Raw genomic sequence first — 15,881 nt, 5'->3', positions numbered from 1 at the left:
GTGGAGAGGTCGAGAGAAGGATGAGTCTTTGACAACATTCCTCATATCCGACATAGTGGTTCTTATAGGCGACAGTTGATCGGGATACATGATAGGCTAGGTTGGTTTGACAGCTAAACATATTAAAGGCCCCTCAATTCAATGGCCTCACATTTCTTTTTTGGTTTTTTATGCCACGAGTGACAGAGAATATTTTATATGCAATCTTTACATTGGAAGCTTCCATCATGCCAAACGCAGAGATTGTGAGTCCATTTTAAGAAAGATGTCAGAGCATCTTCATGATCTATCATTTTTTAGAAATACTTTGAAATTCACGAACCAACAAACAATAACACTATAAAAGGGGGTCTCCATCTACAGACGTAAGTAGGCAAGGCTATGTAATTCTACTCATCTATTACTATTATTCGTTGTTATTCATTGTCTTTAGCTTGACCATTAACTTGAGCGTCAGAGTGCCTGCGCCAGGACCCCTTCCCTAGCCCGGTTGCTAACGTTCCTTTTGACATGCAGGACCGTTCAGAGTTATTTTTTCCAACGAGGAGTCTTTACTTAGTTAACATGAAAGCTACATGCCTAATGCGTTATCTGTTAGTATTAGCCCATAGAGTCAATTATGAGATGATTGTCAAGGAATTTTTTGTATCATTTTTTTTAATAAAAGACAAAGTTTATGATTATTATATTACTTTAGATCTGTGCAGATGAATAAGTATAATAATATCATAGGGTAGTAAGTTCTAGTCTAAGTATATCAATTGATTGAATTGATCAGTGAGGCTGTATATATATATATAACACCACTCTTAACTATTCTTAGTCAAACATTAATATACAAGGTCAATATTAATGTATTGAGACTAATATGTAGGTCAATTGATGACTTAATCTTACAAGTCATGGATATGAGATATCAAGTTGACATATGAGTATATATTAGAGAATATGTACTGAATTAACCCGTTATAAGAATATTTCATGGATCATTATATGAGTGTCATAAACATTCTCATAGTGACTATTGGTATGACTAGTTCTTAAACTTGAAGTCATTATGGTTCTCTACATAAGGGTTGTGTACTTTAGTATTGATAAATGTCACTTATAACAAGAATTATAAAGTCGATCACTGGGTATGCAATAAGTTATGTGGAGGGATGTGAGTGATGTAGATGGATCTATCCCTTCCATATAATAGAAGTGATATCTGTGAGCCCCTTGATTAAGTAGGACATAAGAATGCATAACATGCTCAAATTTGTCAATATGAGATATTGATCTTATTTGATTAAGTGTGTCTATTTAGAGGTGAAGAAATATAAAGATTGATTAAGAGGATGACACAGTTTATGCCTCATGGATTAATCTAGATATCAAGAATAGAATGACCAAATTATACAAGATAATAAACATAAAAAAGTTAGGTCGAATCTCAACATTCTCATCACTTGGGTAGCAATGATGCATTACTAGATGTCGCTCATTGCTTGTGTATCTAAAATATTTTTAGAAACATGGCCAACATTACAAGAACCTATTAGGTCACACATAAAGAGCATGTTGACTTGGAGATTGATTTATTTTAGTTTGACTAAAATTATATCGGTTTGAGCCTTAATCCAGAAATTAGTTTTGGACCTTATTATGACCCAACGTAATCAAGAGCCCACTAAGATAAATATTAATAGTCATCAGAAAAGATAAAGAGTTAGTGTTTATCTTCCCTTTTAATGTCACCTTAAATATCCATAAAGAGGCTAAGAAGGTAAAGAGGTTTTGAGTGTCTCTTGGATTGCCAATATATATGTTAGCTCTAGCAAGATGAGGTGGTTGGTGTGAATCCTTTTCTCCTCTTATATTTCCGTGGGGAGAGAGAGAGAGAGAGAGAGATCTAATTCCGAAGTTCTTGGAGAAGAACCAAGGAACTTACTCGTGTGGATACCGTAGAGGCGCGGACGTATTGATCATGCTAAGATTTGTTGACGAATTAAAGTTGCTGTCGGGATTGTATCATTTATGCAATAAAGGTAACTATTTTATTTTGATAGAGAGAAAACGTGTATATACTATATTCGTTTGGATCTCTGGAGGGATCGATTTTTCTAATGTGTATATTTATATATAATTCGCGTGTCTAGAAATCTTCCAAGCACTTGAAAGTGATCTGGACGCTTATAAATGTGTATTTTCAAATGTCTGGAAGTAATCCGGACGCCCCACGCACTTAGTTATGCATAAGAGATATGCATGGAGAGGTATATATATAGGCGACGACGATGGATGTCACCCGGTGAGTGCCTCTCACCTCACATGTAGAGGCGCTTCCAATGATAAGGTGCTTGCCTCCCAATATGAGAGGTGCCTATGGGTGACACCCACCGACATCGTCTAGACTATCGAGCCTTTATATAATAATAATAATTATTAAAATAAAAGATGATGCATTAATTTAGATATTTTATATGAAGGACTAATAATATAGTTGAAAATAGAGGAGAGTTATAGATGTTTCATCGAAATTTACAAAAAAATTTAATAAAATAGTATTTAGATGGTTATGTTATGTGAATTTAAATATTGGATCATAATTCAAGCGCACGAGTAAATTAAAGAGCATGAATACAAGTTATCTTGTTACATAAAGAGAGATAAATTATGAGGTTAAGTTATAACTGACTGTTAAGTTAACTAAGGGGCATGATTCAGAGTATCTCGTACTCCTTATTTGGGAAGATCACTCGACTAAAATTGAATAAGTCCTGATTTATCGTCTTTTAAAGTGTATGAGATCATCTTGAAGAAAACATTATAATAATAGATAGCTCTTAAAGGTATAGTTCAATGATAAATATTTGAGATAAGACTGTAATGATAGAGGGGGGCGCCAAACTCAACAGAAAATTTCATCACTTCAATAAATTTCCACTCAAGTACTCACTACTTGAATTTCTTCATTTTACCTTCTAATCAATAATAATGGGCGGCCTAGGGCTGGTAACATGACGGTTTCAAATTTTTTTACCATAAAATGATCATTTATTGATTTACATATTCATGGACGACTCTCATATATCGGACTAGCATAGTCACTCCCGGATAAATTTATTGTCTTTTTTGAATAATGTGGATAAATGTGATTAAAAGTCTATTCAGAGGTAAAATAAATTATAAGAATATTAAGGAAGAAATTAAAGTGCGCTCAAGACGGGAAATAAAAAAGTACAGAATAAATCCAACAAAACCACGACAAATAGGATCCAACAAACTTTAATCCAGCTAAAATCCACGTCCGCAATACCTAAATCAGATAAAGTGCGCGTGTCCGCTGTTGCCTAAGAGATCATTTTCTTCCACAAACACCGTACACAAATCTCGATCGTTACTCTACCGCCACGCATGCACTTTCTCCGAATAAAACACTATTTCGACCAACTCTATAAATACCCCGAGTTTACTCGCGGCATAGTTGGGGGAAACGACCAGTGAGGCCCATCTAAAGGATATTCAACGGGTATGTTGTATGATTGGGCCGTACGGATTCGAGTTAGTCATTGAATGTGTGTGCGTGTTTAGACTAGTATCTCCACCAGCTGTCGAACCATACCGCCCTGTGAGGCAATTACATGCGGATCCAGGTGGGAACCACCGATGATCATGAGGTAGGTTCATTGTTGGGTACTTAAAGGTAGTACATTGAATTTTGATCATTAAATGGGACAGTTTATGGTGCGGCTCCTTGCCTACCGTTTCTCACCTTAACCCTCCCCCAAGAATGGCTTCGCGGCGGCGAGGAGTAATCCTGTGCATCTCTCTTCTCCTGCTCGTCGGCGCCTCTTCCGTCCGCTACGAAGAAGCTATGGGTGGCTCGATCCTTCTCTCCGGTGGATGGGAAAGGGAGGATGATGAGCCGTTCGAGTACTCGCGGGACGGGTTGAGCTGCCCCTCCCCGGACCCCACTCTCTACAACTTGCCGGTGATCGGGATCGTCAGCCACCCCGGAGATGGAGCCTCGGGCAGATTGAGTAACGCCTCCGGCGACTCCAACATTCCAGCCTCTTACGTCAAGTTCGTCGAGTCAGCGGGTGCCCGCGTCATCCCTCTCATCTACAACGAGCCCGAGGAGACACTGATTGAGGTAGGCGATTCTCTCGCTTTTCACGCGTTAAGAACAATTCTGAAGGTTAAGTGACTGTTTACTCTTTTTTTTCGGCTGCAGAAGCTGAATTTGGTCAATGGCGTACTGTTCACCGGAGGATGGGCCAAGGCAGGACTGTACTATGAGACGATTAAAAAGGTTTTCCAGGTATTCTTTCTAATCTTTAGTAAGGAGGGAGATGGTGGGATTTACTATTCTCTGTTTGGCTATTGAGTATTGCCTAATACTTGCTCGATAGAGTCGCATACTTACTTACAGAAATGAATTGTATCCTGTATATTCACGCTTTCATATATAATGTTTCATTTGTTGACAGATAGCTCTGGAAAGAAATGATGCCGGTGAACATTTTCCCTTGTTTGCCATTTGTTTAGGGTTTGAACTCCTAACCATGATTGTCAGCAAGGTGACATGCTAAATCTCTTTGCATGTTGCCATCCATATATTGATAATGTGCGTATTTTTTTATTGTGCAATACCTGATGTAGATGTTTAAATGTGTTTCTGATTAATTAGTTTGGAAGTTTGTTCTGTTACTATAGTGCTTATAGCATTCAGGAGATTCCCCTATTTTGTTGTCTCATCCATTGTAAATTGCAGAATATGAAATCACCCACCTCTATGGATTATTCGTTATAATATTTTGTATCTTACATTCTATTACAGTTTTACGCCCAACAGGCTCACATCAAGGTTGAAGTTGTTTCACTGAAAGATTAGTAATGCTGTCAAATGATTCTTCTGTTTTTTGTTCCCTTGGTTACCATGTTTTAATATCTAATGATGATTTTTCTGCCCTCAAATAGTAATTAATGGTCATTTTCAGATTGGGCTTATGGATACATTGTAGATATTTCAACTGTTTGTGCAAAAGTGTCTTTCTTTGATTAGTCTTAGGTAAATTGTTAACAACTTTTTATTTGTTCAGGTCTCATTAACTCTTGCAGTTTGCTTAATTTATTCCTAGCCCAATTGATTATATATTAGTTTATCCATTTGATTTCATTTGCAATAAAAGAGGCTTTCTTTAGAGTTTATTCACGTCGAAAATATCACTGAACTTTAATCTGTATGTTATGTTAGTATGCATTCTTGCCCATTACTCGTCCGATGCACCATTATATGAATTAATCCATTGATTTTACCTTTCTATTCTTTGATAGTTTGATTGTGACACTAGTAGAATAAGTTTGCCTTTAGAATCTTTATTTAGCATCAGTATCACATAAACTAAACTTGCTTGATAACACATTTCTTCTCACTTTCTGTCTTTGTATAACTCAGTTAGTCAAGTGCCTTTTTGCTATATGATAACATATAGATTGTATGACAACCTAGAGAAACCATTCTTACAGGTTATCCACCATGCCATCCTTGTGCCTCAATCTGAAGCAAACGACCCAAATGAAACATTGTCTAACATGAATCAGTGTTTACCATCTCATTGCCAGACTGAAAATTATATAACCACGTTTCTCCATTAGAAACTATTGCTTTGGAGTGCAATGATAAGCTAAAGTGAAGAATTTGACAAAGATGAGCAAAAGTATGTGTTTGATTATTTTTCATGTCATGTTATGGGAAAGAGCCTCATGACTCCTAAGTTTGGGACTATGACACATGTAGATATGCCTATTGGGAGAAATTTTATTTACAATGTAACAACCAAATTAAGTTTGATTTTATTTTGTAAACTAATTTGAATTATAAGCATTCTTGCACTTTCTATGACCACTGTAGGACCGTGATATATTAGAGAGGTTTCATGGAGAGAATCAAGCATCTTCTCTTTATTTCCAAGATTATTCAGATGTTCAAAGATCTGTATTTGAGCGGTATGTGCAATCATTTCTTATTTCATAATATGCTGGTTGCACGATGAATAGAAAAATAGATGAATTACAAGTTCACCTTATTTAGTGTGCATATAATGTTGGAGGTGAAATTTGTTTGTGCTTCTTTTCCCCTCCTTTTATGCTATGTTATTCTTTCTGTGGTTGAGAAAGTGCTTTCATGAACCTTGTGTGGTGTACCTCTTCCTTATATGTAGTACTTGTGCTATTTTCTAATTATAGTAATTATACTTCTTTTAATTTATCAGACATAATGATAGTTCATTATATAATGATTATCATGGTTGTATAGTGATTTTCCAGAATTGAATGTTTGTTTTTTCCTGTCTTGGATCATTTGTGAAGAAATGATCAGGATCTTAGTATCATGTCAATCACAAGTTCATCACAAAATCTTTGAGTTTTGGTGAAAGTGCAACAGCAATTACAAACAAAAAACACTTTCTTGTTGGTTTCATTCAAAATATTGCAATTCAATCACATGGGTTTGCTGACTTTTCATCAAAAAAAATAAAAAACTTTATTATCTGAGATCTGGAAAGATTTGTGAGACTACAAGCAGGCGCTAGCCAACTGATTATTTATCATATTTACACATACTTCATTAATATGATCTCCTACTTTAAACTATTTTTTAGTTTGCCATTATGCAAATTTTTCATCACCATCCTTAATTCTGAAGGTAGAATCCTACCAATATATATTCATGAGATTTATTGGAATCCTTCAACGCTTGTTATCAATGTTTTGCTGTCTGTTTGGTCAATGAATCAGTAAATTGGTGTATAGAAATATGCACATAACCATCCTTTCTATGTTTATTCTGCAGATTCCCTAATGAATTACTGAGGAAATTGAGTTCAGAGTGCCTTGCCATGCAAAATCATAAAGTATGTTCATTTAAACCATATGGACTTTATTCTTTTATCTAAGAATTGTTATATTCTTTTAAATTCAGTTGCAGCCTAGATTGTTCTTGTATTTTTAGGATCTTGGACTAAGGTATTCTTCTGTACCTTTGGTATAAAGTATGATTCTATCCTATTTGAAATGATCAGTCTCATTATTCTGTTTCGCTGACTTTCTTTATACCAATTTGATTTATCTATATTGATAATCTCACTACACGTTGCTTTTTGGGGTTTCCATTAAATATAAATACATAGGTCCATCACTCAATGCTGCAGCCTAACATTTCTTATCTGTGTTTAATTATTGCGATACCTGGAAGTTTGGTATATCGCCTAAAAAATTTCAAGGTAATGCTGCTCTCTCAAGCTTTTTCCAAATTCTGACAACATCAAAGGATGAGTATGGTAAGGTACTACAAGGTGTCATATTCTACTGTGCCCATACATATTGATCTCATATCATATAATGAATTTTTGCCCCTTTTATTTTTTCCAAGTTTAGGTTTATGTTTCAACCGTTCAAGCATATAATTATCCTGTGACCGGCTTTCAGTGGCATCCAGAGGTAATCGTAATCACCATAACAATTTTCTCTAATTGATCAGTTTTTATCCCAATCTATATCTTCTCCTCTAACATTTTAGAATCAAGATCCTGCTTATGAATTTTAGTCGGGCAAAACATTGAGTGAATTTTCATCTGCTATTCTTTCCATCATTTACATACCAACAAGTTCTTCGGTTATAGCTCAGTTTTGATCTCAGTATAAGAATTTCCAATCAAATATTGGTTTTCACCACTAGCAATCTACAGGAAACAGATGAGAAACTAGTTAACAGGTTACGAGTTTGCTGAAGGACTAACTAAACCTCTGGATTACTGCAGAAAAATGCTTTTGAGTGGGGATTGTCAATGATTCCCCATAGCGAGGACGCAGTGCGTGTAACTCAACATGTTGCCAACTATTTTATCAGGTTTCCCCATAGTTGTTAAAGAACTTTAACTTCTACAATGCTTCAATATTCGTTTCCGTTCCACTCAATGCGTTAGCTAGCTTGCATTTTGATGGTCGTGGTATCTCTTTTGTAGTGAGGCGAGGAAATCATCAAATAGACCTCCTGCTGATAAAGTCTTGGACAATCTCATATACAATTATAGTCCTACTTATTGCGGGAGAGCAGGGTGGGTAACTTAACATATCGCGATTTTCTCTTGCTCATATTATGTTCTGTTTTTCACTCACTAACATAGCCTATCGCGCATCGCAGGAGAGGATACGATGAAGTCTACATCTTCAACTTTCCTCATTCGAGTATGTAAGTCATTTTCTAAAGGAAAGGATATTATGAAACACTACACATGTATCTAAGATCGCTTCATCTTATGTAACTGGACTCCAAGCTTCCAATGATATTGTGAATGTTTATTATTAAAAAAGTGTTAAATTTGAACTCGTTAATAGAATGCATCTCTTTATTATTATATATATATTTTTATGATTTGGAGAGAATTCAAATTGAAGCATGCCTCGTGTTATTGTCGGTCATCGTCAATTGGCGTTCCGAGAGGTTAGTCTTTGAAAAAAAAATCTCTCGGACAGAGAATCAGAAAACAGATAGCTGGCCAAATTGGCCAGCACAATTTAGGACCGAAGACTATATGCCCCAAGTTATATTGATCTCCCAGATTAATCAAACTGCAAACCAAAGTGGACCTGCCTACCGCAGAAGATCCATCACCGCCTATCTAGAATGAGGACTTCGACCTTGAACAAGCTCGGTTATTTAAAAGAAGAGTGTTCCAATTCAAGTGCTTGGGCTACGACGATGCCAACTATGTCCTATGGAAAATTCACAGGAGCATTTGAGATAATCATATAAGAGAAAGAACATTAGCCTGGAAGATATTATTGGCTGAATACATTTGACCAACTCTATAGGCAGACATGACTCGATTTGTCGATGCTTGTCTTCATTATCAGAAACATCAGAACCTCACTCATCGCCCAACTGAGTTCTTAAAAATTTTCATCGTGGCTTATCCCTTTGATCAATGGGGTATGAATATCGTGGGTTCCTTTTCTATCGAGCAACAACAAAAGAAGTCCCTTTTGGTTGTAGTAGACTATTTTTTCTAAATAGGTACAGATTGTACCATTAGCCCAAATAACTGAACAAGAGGTCATGAAATTATTATGGCAAAATATCGTTTGTTGATTTGGTCTGCATTATAAAATTGTTTAAGATAATGGATGACAATTCTAAGGTTGCCGGCATTATAAAATTGTTTAAGATAATGGATGACAATTCTAAGGTTGCCAGCTGAAGGAGTGGTGCGGAGGCTTTGACATTCAACAAGTCTTTACCTCAGTAGCATATCTTCAAAGCAATGGGTAAGTCGAGTTGGTCAACAGGGATATAGTAAGTGACTAAAAATTAAATTAGAACAGGTCTAGGGAGCTAGGTAGATGAATTACCAAGTATTTTTTGGGCGTATCGAATGACCCCTCGAGAGAGTACATGAAGACTTCATTTCATCTTGTCTATGGTAGGGAGGCAGTCGTTTTAGTGGAAGTTAGAGACGAATTTATCATAAGGAATATTTATAGGCAAGACAATGATAAACTACGTCTTCTCGACTTGCATTTGATTTCGGAGACCAGGGAGAAAGCTGTTGGGACCTTAACGCCCACTAAAAAAGGGGGGGGGGGGGGGGGGGGGGGGAATAACGTTTCACCCAAATCATTCGCTTCCTATAATGTATAATGTTAATACACAACGAAATACAAAACAAACTAACAAATACAAAGCTAAACTAAAACAAGAAAAATGAAGACAAGCAAGCCATGAAGACAAGCTCGTTTACGTGGTTCAGAGATAAAGCTCCTACTCCACGGTTGTCCGTAAGATGGACGATCTTGATCCATCGGTGGATGATTCCCTGGAGAACTTCCGGCTAGCTTGTGTATCTCCTTGTGGGTGGAGAAACCTCACCACAACTCACACAAGACCACACTAGATCACTTGAGCACTTGGAGACTCTAATTAGGGTTAACCACAACTTATTTCGTCAACCATGGTCAAGCACCCCGAGTTCTATTAAATAGAGCTCGGGAGGAAAACACCAAGATATTTTTTTCTCCACCGGTCGACTGGTACAATCACTAATCGACTGGTCCTTTGTGGAATTCGACAGTTACATGTCAATAACTCGATACTAGTCGATTGATAAAAATACCAGTCGACTACTATAGTACTGCTACAGAGCATTTTATTGTTTTCATAGCCATCGAGCACAGAAATATTCTGTTCCCTAGCCCAGTCAACTGGTCAAACCCTAACCCTAGGATTTGACCCCCGAGTACATTCTCTCAACACTCGTTCTCGCCCGACCAACCTAGACCTGGCCTTCTAGCCTCCTCCATCAGCCTCACGTCCCTCAGATTCCTCCTCATCCTTCACGCCTTGTCTTCTGGAGCTTCCTTTGACCTTGTCCTTATTGTTGGGTCTTCCTTTGCCAAGAGACTTCTCACCTTCGGGATTTCAACCATTGCCAAGTCATACTTGAACTTATGTTGTCAAGACTACATACTTAGACTTACGTTGCCAAGACTACATACTTGGACTTATACTGTTAAGACTCCTCTTGGACTTTTCTCCTTTGTCAAGATCACACTTGGACTTTCCTTATTGTACTTGTATTTTGCTCACTCACAATGTATATCAAATACAATAATAAACCTAACTTAAATCTTTATCCAAATATCAAAACCTAGGGCACATAGATTATTCCAACAAAAACTACCACCCAACTCGTAGCATATTGCCAGCAGATGCACCTCAACTACAATAAATGAGTAACATCGATCATTCCAAGTCGGAGACCTAGTCTGGAAGAAAGTGAAGCCAATAGGGGACGTGTGCAAGCTAGAACCTCAATGAAGGAGACCATTTTGGGTAATAGAAAGGTTAAACTCATGAGCTCATTACCTTGCAAATTCAAGCGGCAAATGGCTGAATCCACCATGGAGTGTCAATCATTTAAAGTCTTATCATTCTTAAGCTATCCTAATATCCTATAGTTATCTTTTATACATTTTTCTTGAAAAACTTTTATTGTACTTACTTTTTTAACAGAAATGAAAGCATCTGTCTCAAATTAGTTTCTCTTAGACTCCCCCGACTCAGACATAGTCAGGGTCGATCCTTCTAGCTATGATATCAATCTCACCTGTGCAAAAGGGTCAAGCATATATCCTATCGTTCGTGTCTTGTCGGGGGTCAAAACTCCTCCGACTCCGACATAATTGGGGTCGAATTCTTCTGGCTGCGATATCAACCTCACTCCTATGAAAGGGTCGAGTATATATCGTATCACTCGTATCCTTTTTAAGACCCAAACTCTCCTGACTTAGGCATAATCGGGGTCGAGATCCTTCCGACTGTGATGTCAACCTCACCTCTGCAAAGGGGTCGAGAATATATCGTATCACCCGTGTTCTTTTCAAGGTCCAAACTCCCCCGACTCGGACATAGTCAAGGTCAAGATCCTTCCGGCCACGATATCAATCTCACCTATGCAAAGGGGTTTGACATATATCATATCGTCCGTGTCATTTTCAAGGCTCAAACTCCCCTGACTTGGACATAGTCGGGGTCGAGATCCTTTTGGCTATAATATTAACCTCACCCCTACAAAGGGGTCAAGCATATATCGTTCGTATGTGTACTTTTCAAGGTCTAAACTCCCCCGACTCAGACATAGTCGGGGTCGAGATCCTTCTGTCAGTAATATCAACCTCACCCTTGCAAAGGGGTCGAGAATATATCGTATCACCTATGCCATTTTCAAGGCCCAAACTCCCTCGATTCAGACATAATCAAGGTTGAGATCTTTCTGGCTGCGATATCAACCTCACCCCTACAAAGGGGTCGAACATATATTGTATCGTCATGTCCTTTTAAGGGCATAAACTTTCTCGATTTAAACATAGTTGAGATCGAGATCCTTCTAGCTATGATATCAACCTCATCCCTACAAAGGGTCCGAACATATATCGTGTCGCTCGTGTCCTATTCAGGGATGAAACTCCTCAAACTTAGACATAGTCGGGGTTGAGATCCTTTTGGCTGCGATATCAACCTCACCTCTGCAAAGAAGTCGAGCATATATCGTATTGTCTGTGTCCTTTTTGTTGGTGCAATAATCCTTGGGTCAAGGTTTACCAGGTTAACTAAGTTTGAATTGACTCAAGCTTGAGTCGTAATGTGTAAGTTTCTATGTTTGACAATATATGAATATTGTTTTAATAATGTATGGAGATTACAGAAACAATCGTCCGTTTGGGAGATTGGTCAAGGTTGACCAGGTTGACAAGAAGAAGAGTCAGGTAGGTCAAGGTTGACCGAAAACTTGACTGGAAAAGTCCTAACTAGAGGTTAGGCAAGGATAAGTCCACCGAGAAGGTTGGTAGAAGAGGAAAATTCAAGTGGATCATTGTTGACCAGACACTTGGTGTTGAAAGTCCTGGTGAATGAAGTCAGGCAGAAGGAAAATCCTAGTGAGTGAAGCTAGGTAAAAATCCTAGTGAGTAAAGCCAGATAGCAGGAAAGTCCTGGTGAGTGAAGTCAGACATTGTGAAAATCCTAGTGAGTAAAGCTAGGTGAAAGACCTAGAGAGTGATGCAGACAGATGGAAATCCTGGTGAGTGAAGCCAGGTGAAAGCCCTAGTGAGTGAAACTAGGCAATAAGAATGTCCTGGTGAGTGAAGTCAGGCAATGGAAATTCAGGTAGTCAAGGATGACCGAACATCTGGTGATTGGAAGTCTAAGTAGGTCAAAGGATTGACCGGATACTTGGCACAAGGAGAAAAGTCCAAGTGGGTTAAGGAATTGACCAACCACTTGGTGAAGAAGTCCTAGCAAGTCAAGGTTGACTGATGCTAGACAATGAGGAGTCCCAACAGGTCAAGGTTGATTGGATATTGGGTTTGGGAACCCTAGACTTGAGTTAGGCAAGTTAGGGTTAGTCAATTAATCAGGTGATCGATTGAACCAGAGCTCAATCAATCAGCTGATTGATTGGGAGTGTGCTGCGAGTGAAGGTAGTCCAATTGATCAACCAATCGATTGGGGAGACCTTCCCGCGAGCACAGAAAGGTTCCTAATCGATTAGTTGATCAATTGGGGATAGATTTCTTGTAAGGATGTGAGAAAGGCTGAATTGATTGATTAATCGATTTAGGCCTTTTCCAACGAGAGCACATAGACACTTTGAATCGATTGGTCGATCAATTCAAGCCTCCCAAATTGATTGGTCAATCGATTGGGATATGACCATTACACAGGATGTAAGTTTTGGACGGTTGGGATCATTGGGATTTGATGTGGCAATCGATTGGGAGGAGGCCCAATTGATTGGGAGCCCTAGATCACAGAATATAAAGGTGACAGCGAATTCAAATGAAGCAGCGCTTACACGAATATCTCTCCCGATTCTTCTCCACCGAGCTCACGAGTCTTCCGCCAGTTCTTGGAACATCTTGGGGACAAGTGTTGCTGCACTTCCAAGAGTGAAGAGGCATCTACAAGCTACACAAGATCGAATAAGAGAGATTATTCATTGTATTGTTTACTTTTGCTTCTTGTTTCGAGTTGTATGCTTGTGTGAGTTTGTACGAGATTTCTCCACCTTCGGTAGTTATCGAGAAGGAGTGGTTTTCATAGTGGAGAGTGCTCGTGTGTGTGCATCCTTGGATTAGTCACTTCTTCTTGAGATGGATACCAAGTAAATTCTAGTGTTAGCATTGTGAGCTTGCTGTGAGGTTTTCCACTGCATCATCATCATCATCATCATCATCATCTTTGAAGCAAGCAAACAAGCCCGCTCCCGAAGTGACCCAACACTTTTCAGGGCTGAAACTCCCCCGACTCTGACATAGTTAGGGTCGAGATCCTTCTGGCTGAGATATCAACCTCACACTTGCAAAGGGTTCGAGCATATATCGTATCATTCTTGTCCTTTTCAAGACATAAACTCTCCCAATTCGGACATAGTTGGGGTCGAGTATTCTTAAGATTACGACATCAACCTCACCCTACAAAGGGGTTGAGCATATATCGTATCACCCATGTTCTTTTTAGGGCCTAAATTCTCCCGACTCGGGCATAGTCGGGGTTGAGATCCTTCCGATTGTGATATCAATCTCACCTCTACAAAGGGGTCGAGCATATATTGTATCGTTCGCGTCCTCTTTAGGGTCCAAATTCCCTCGACTCGGACATAGTCAGAGTCGAGATTCCCCTGTTGGTTGCTATGCTGAATATCATACCGGTTCCCCTGTACAAAAATTTTGTACAAGTCCTGAACATTTACTAACAACCTATTGTGTTCTTTAGAAATTAAATTAGGAATCGCAAACGGAACTTAACATTATTGATTCCAAATTTAACTTATCTGTTCTTAGTGGTTTAGACTTGGATTGCAAACGATGCTTAATATTATTGATCCAAATCCACCCATGTTACAAATTCAATTAAATATTAATTTCTAAAATTAGCTTCCAGGACTGCATGACGAGGTACTAGGCCTTCTTGGGTATGAGATCATCCACCACCGCCTAGACAAAGCCTTTTAAAGAAATTTAATATTTAATTTCCTTATAGTAATCCTAAGTTTAACCAAAAGGAACAATCGGATCACAAATTCTAAAAACAAAAAAAAACACAAATTCGAATCACAAATTCGAAAACTAGAATCATATGCCTCTTGTGTTTGGTATTTCAAAAACTATACAAAGAAAACTAGTATGATGCAGAATAGAATTACTAGTTATACCTTTCTTTATAAGCAACAACCTCTTGATCTTCTATCGTATTCCTCTTGTTATCTCAAACATTGTGTGGGCAACGATCTATCGAGATGAGAACCACCAAGACAACTTCCTTCTTGTAAGTTTCGGCCACCAACCTTCAAGCTCCAAGGGATGCAAGAGCAAAACCTCCTTTCTCTCCTTCTCCTTCTTCTCCTAGTAAAAACCGGCCACCAACAAGAGCTCCAAGAGAGGGATGCACCGGCCACTAAAGAAGAAGAGAAATAGAAGAGAATAGAGTCGGCCACACACCAAGGAAAAGAGGAGAAACAATAGAAGATATGTTGTAAGGTGAGACACCTTTACCCTCTCTTTTATATTCCTTGGTCTTGGCAAATAAGGAAATTTAATTATAATTAAAATTCCCTTATTCTCCTCCTTGTCATTGCTTAATAAGGAAAATTTAATTAAAAATTCCTTTTAACCCTTTACATGGCCAACCCCTTCAATTGCTCCATATAAGGCAAGTTTTAAACACAAAATTAAAACTTCCTTATTTGTTTCCAGAAATTTTTAAAATAAAAATTTCTCTATTAATTTTCTCTTCATGAGTGGTTATAAAAGGAAATTTTATAAATTAAAATATCTCTATTAAAACATGTGGATGATTTCCAAAAAGGAAAGTTATCTTTAAAATTAAAATCTTCCTCTCAATCTACAAATAAGGAAAGATATCAAATCTTTTCTTAATCTTTTGTAGAAACTATAATAAGAAAGATTTAATTTTAAAACTCTCTTTTAAATTATTAAAATGGTTACAAAAAAGGAAAGTTTTATCAAAAATTAAAATATTCCTTTTAACTACAAATAAGGAAAGATATCAATCATTTCACTTAATCTTTTGTAGAAAGCTACAAAAGGAAAGATTTAAATTTTAAACTCTCTTTTAAAACCATGATATCCACATAAGAATTTTTTTTTAAAAAATAAAATCCTTTTATTTTAATATGGTCGGCCACACCAAGCTTGGGCTCCAAGCTATGACCGGCCACCCTACTTGGCTCAAGCCTTTGGCTTGGCCGACCCAAGCTTGCTTGGTCGACCACCTAAGGGTGGGTATGAAGTGGGTATTTGGTGGATATAATTCT

General features: G+C 37.8%; 1 protein-coding gene across 1 annotated transcript; it reads left to right on the top strand.

The window, feature by feature from the left end:
- The first annotated feature begins 3,713 nt into the window (after positions 1–3,713).
- LOC122044975 (gamma-glutamyl hydrolase 2-like) lies at positions 3,714–8,382 on the top strand. Its single transcript, XM_042605011.1, has 10 exons — positions 3,714–4,138; positions 4,220–4,306; positions 4,476–4,565; positions 5,900–5,994; positions 6,842–6,902; positions 7,244–7,333; positions 7,426–7,488; positions 7,809–7,897; positions 8,013–8,105; positions 8,192–8,382. Exons 1-10 carry the CDS (start codon positions 3,776–3,778, stop codon positions 8,241–8,243), a joined length of 1,083 nt encoding a protein of 360 aa, XP_042460945.1. The 5' UTR covers positions 3,714–3,775; the 3' UTR covers positions 8,244–8,382.
- The last annotated feature ends 7,499 nt before the right edge of the window (positions 8,383–15,881 follow it).

This window comes from Zingiber officinale, chromosome 2B (assembly GCF_018446385.1).
Source record: "Zingiber officinale cultivar Zhangliang chromosome 2B, Zo_v1.1, whole genome shotgun sequence".
Taxonomy (NCBI): Eukaryota; Viridiplantae; Streptophyta; class Magnoliopsida; order Zingiberales; family Zingiberaceae; genus Zingiber; species Zingiber officinale.
The sequence above is the reverse complement of the archived record's forward strand: the minus strand, read 5'-3'. Positions and strand labels throughout refer to the sequence as shown.

What these genes read in the sequence shown, in the direction of transcription:
- LOC122044975 (XM_042605011.1), top strand. Translation starts at nt 3,776, where the DNA reads ATGGCTTCGCGGCGGCGAGGAGTAATCCTGTGCATCTCTCTTCTCCTG. An exon ending in GTTGCCAACTATTTTATCAG is followed by an intron (nt 7,898 to 8,012) that starts GTTTCCCCATAG and finishes TCTCTTTTGTAG; the next exon opens with TGAGGCGAGGAAATCATCAA. An exon ending in ACTTATTGCGGGAGAGCAGG is followed by an intron (nt 8,106 to 8,191) that starts GTGGGTAACTTA and finishes CGCGCATCGCAG; the next exon opens with GAGAGGATACGATGAAGTCT.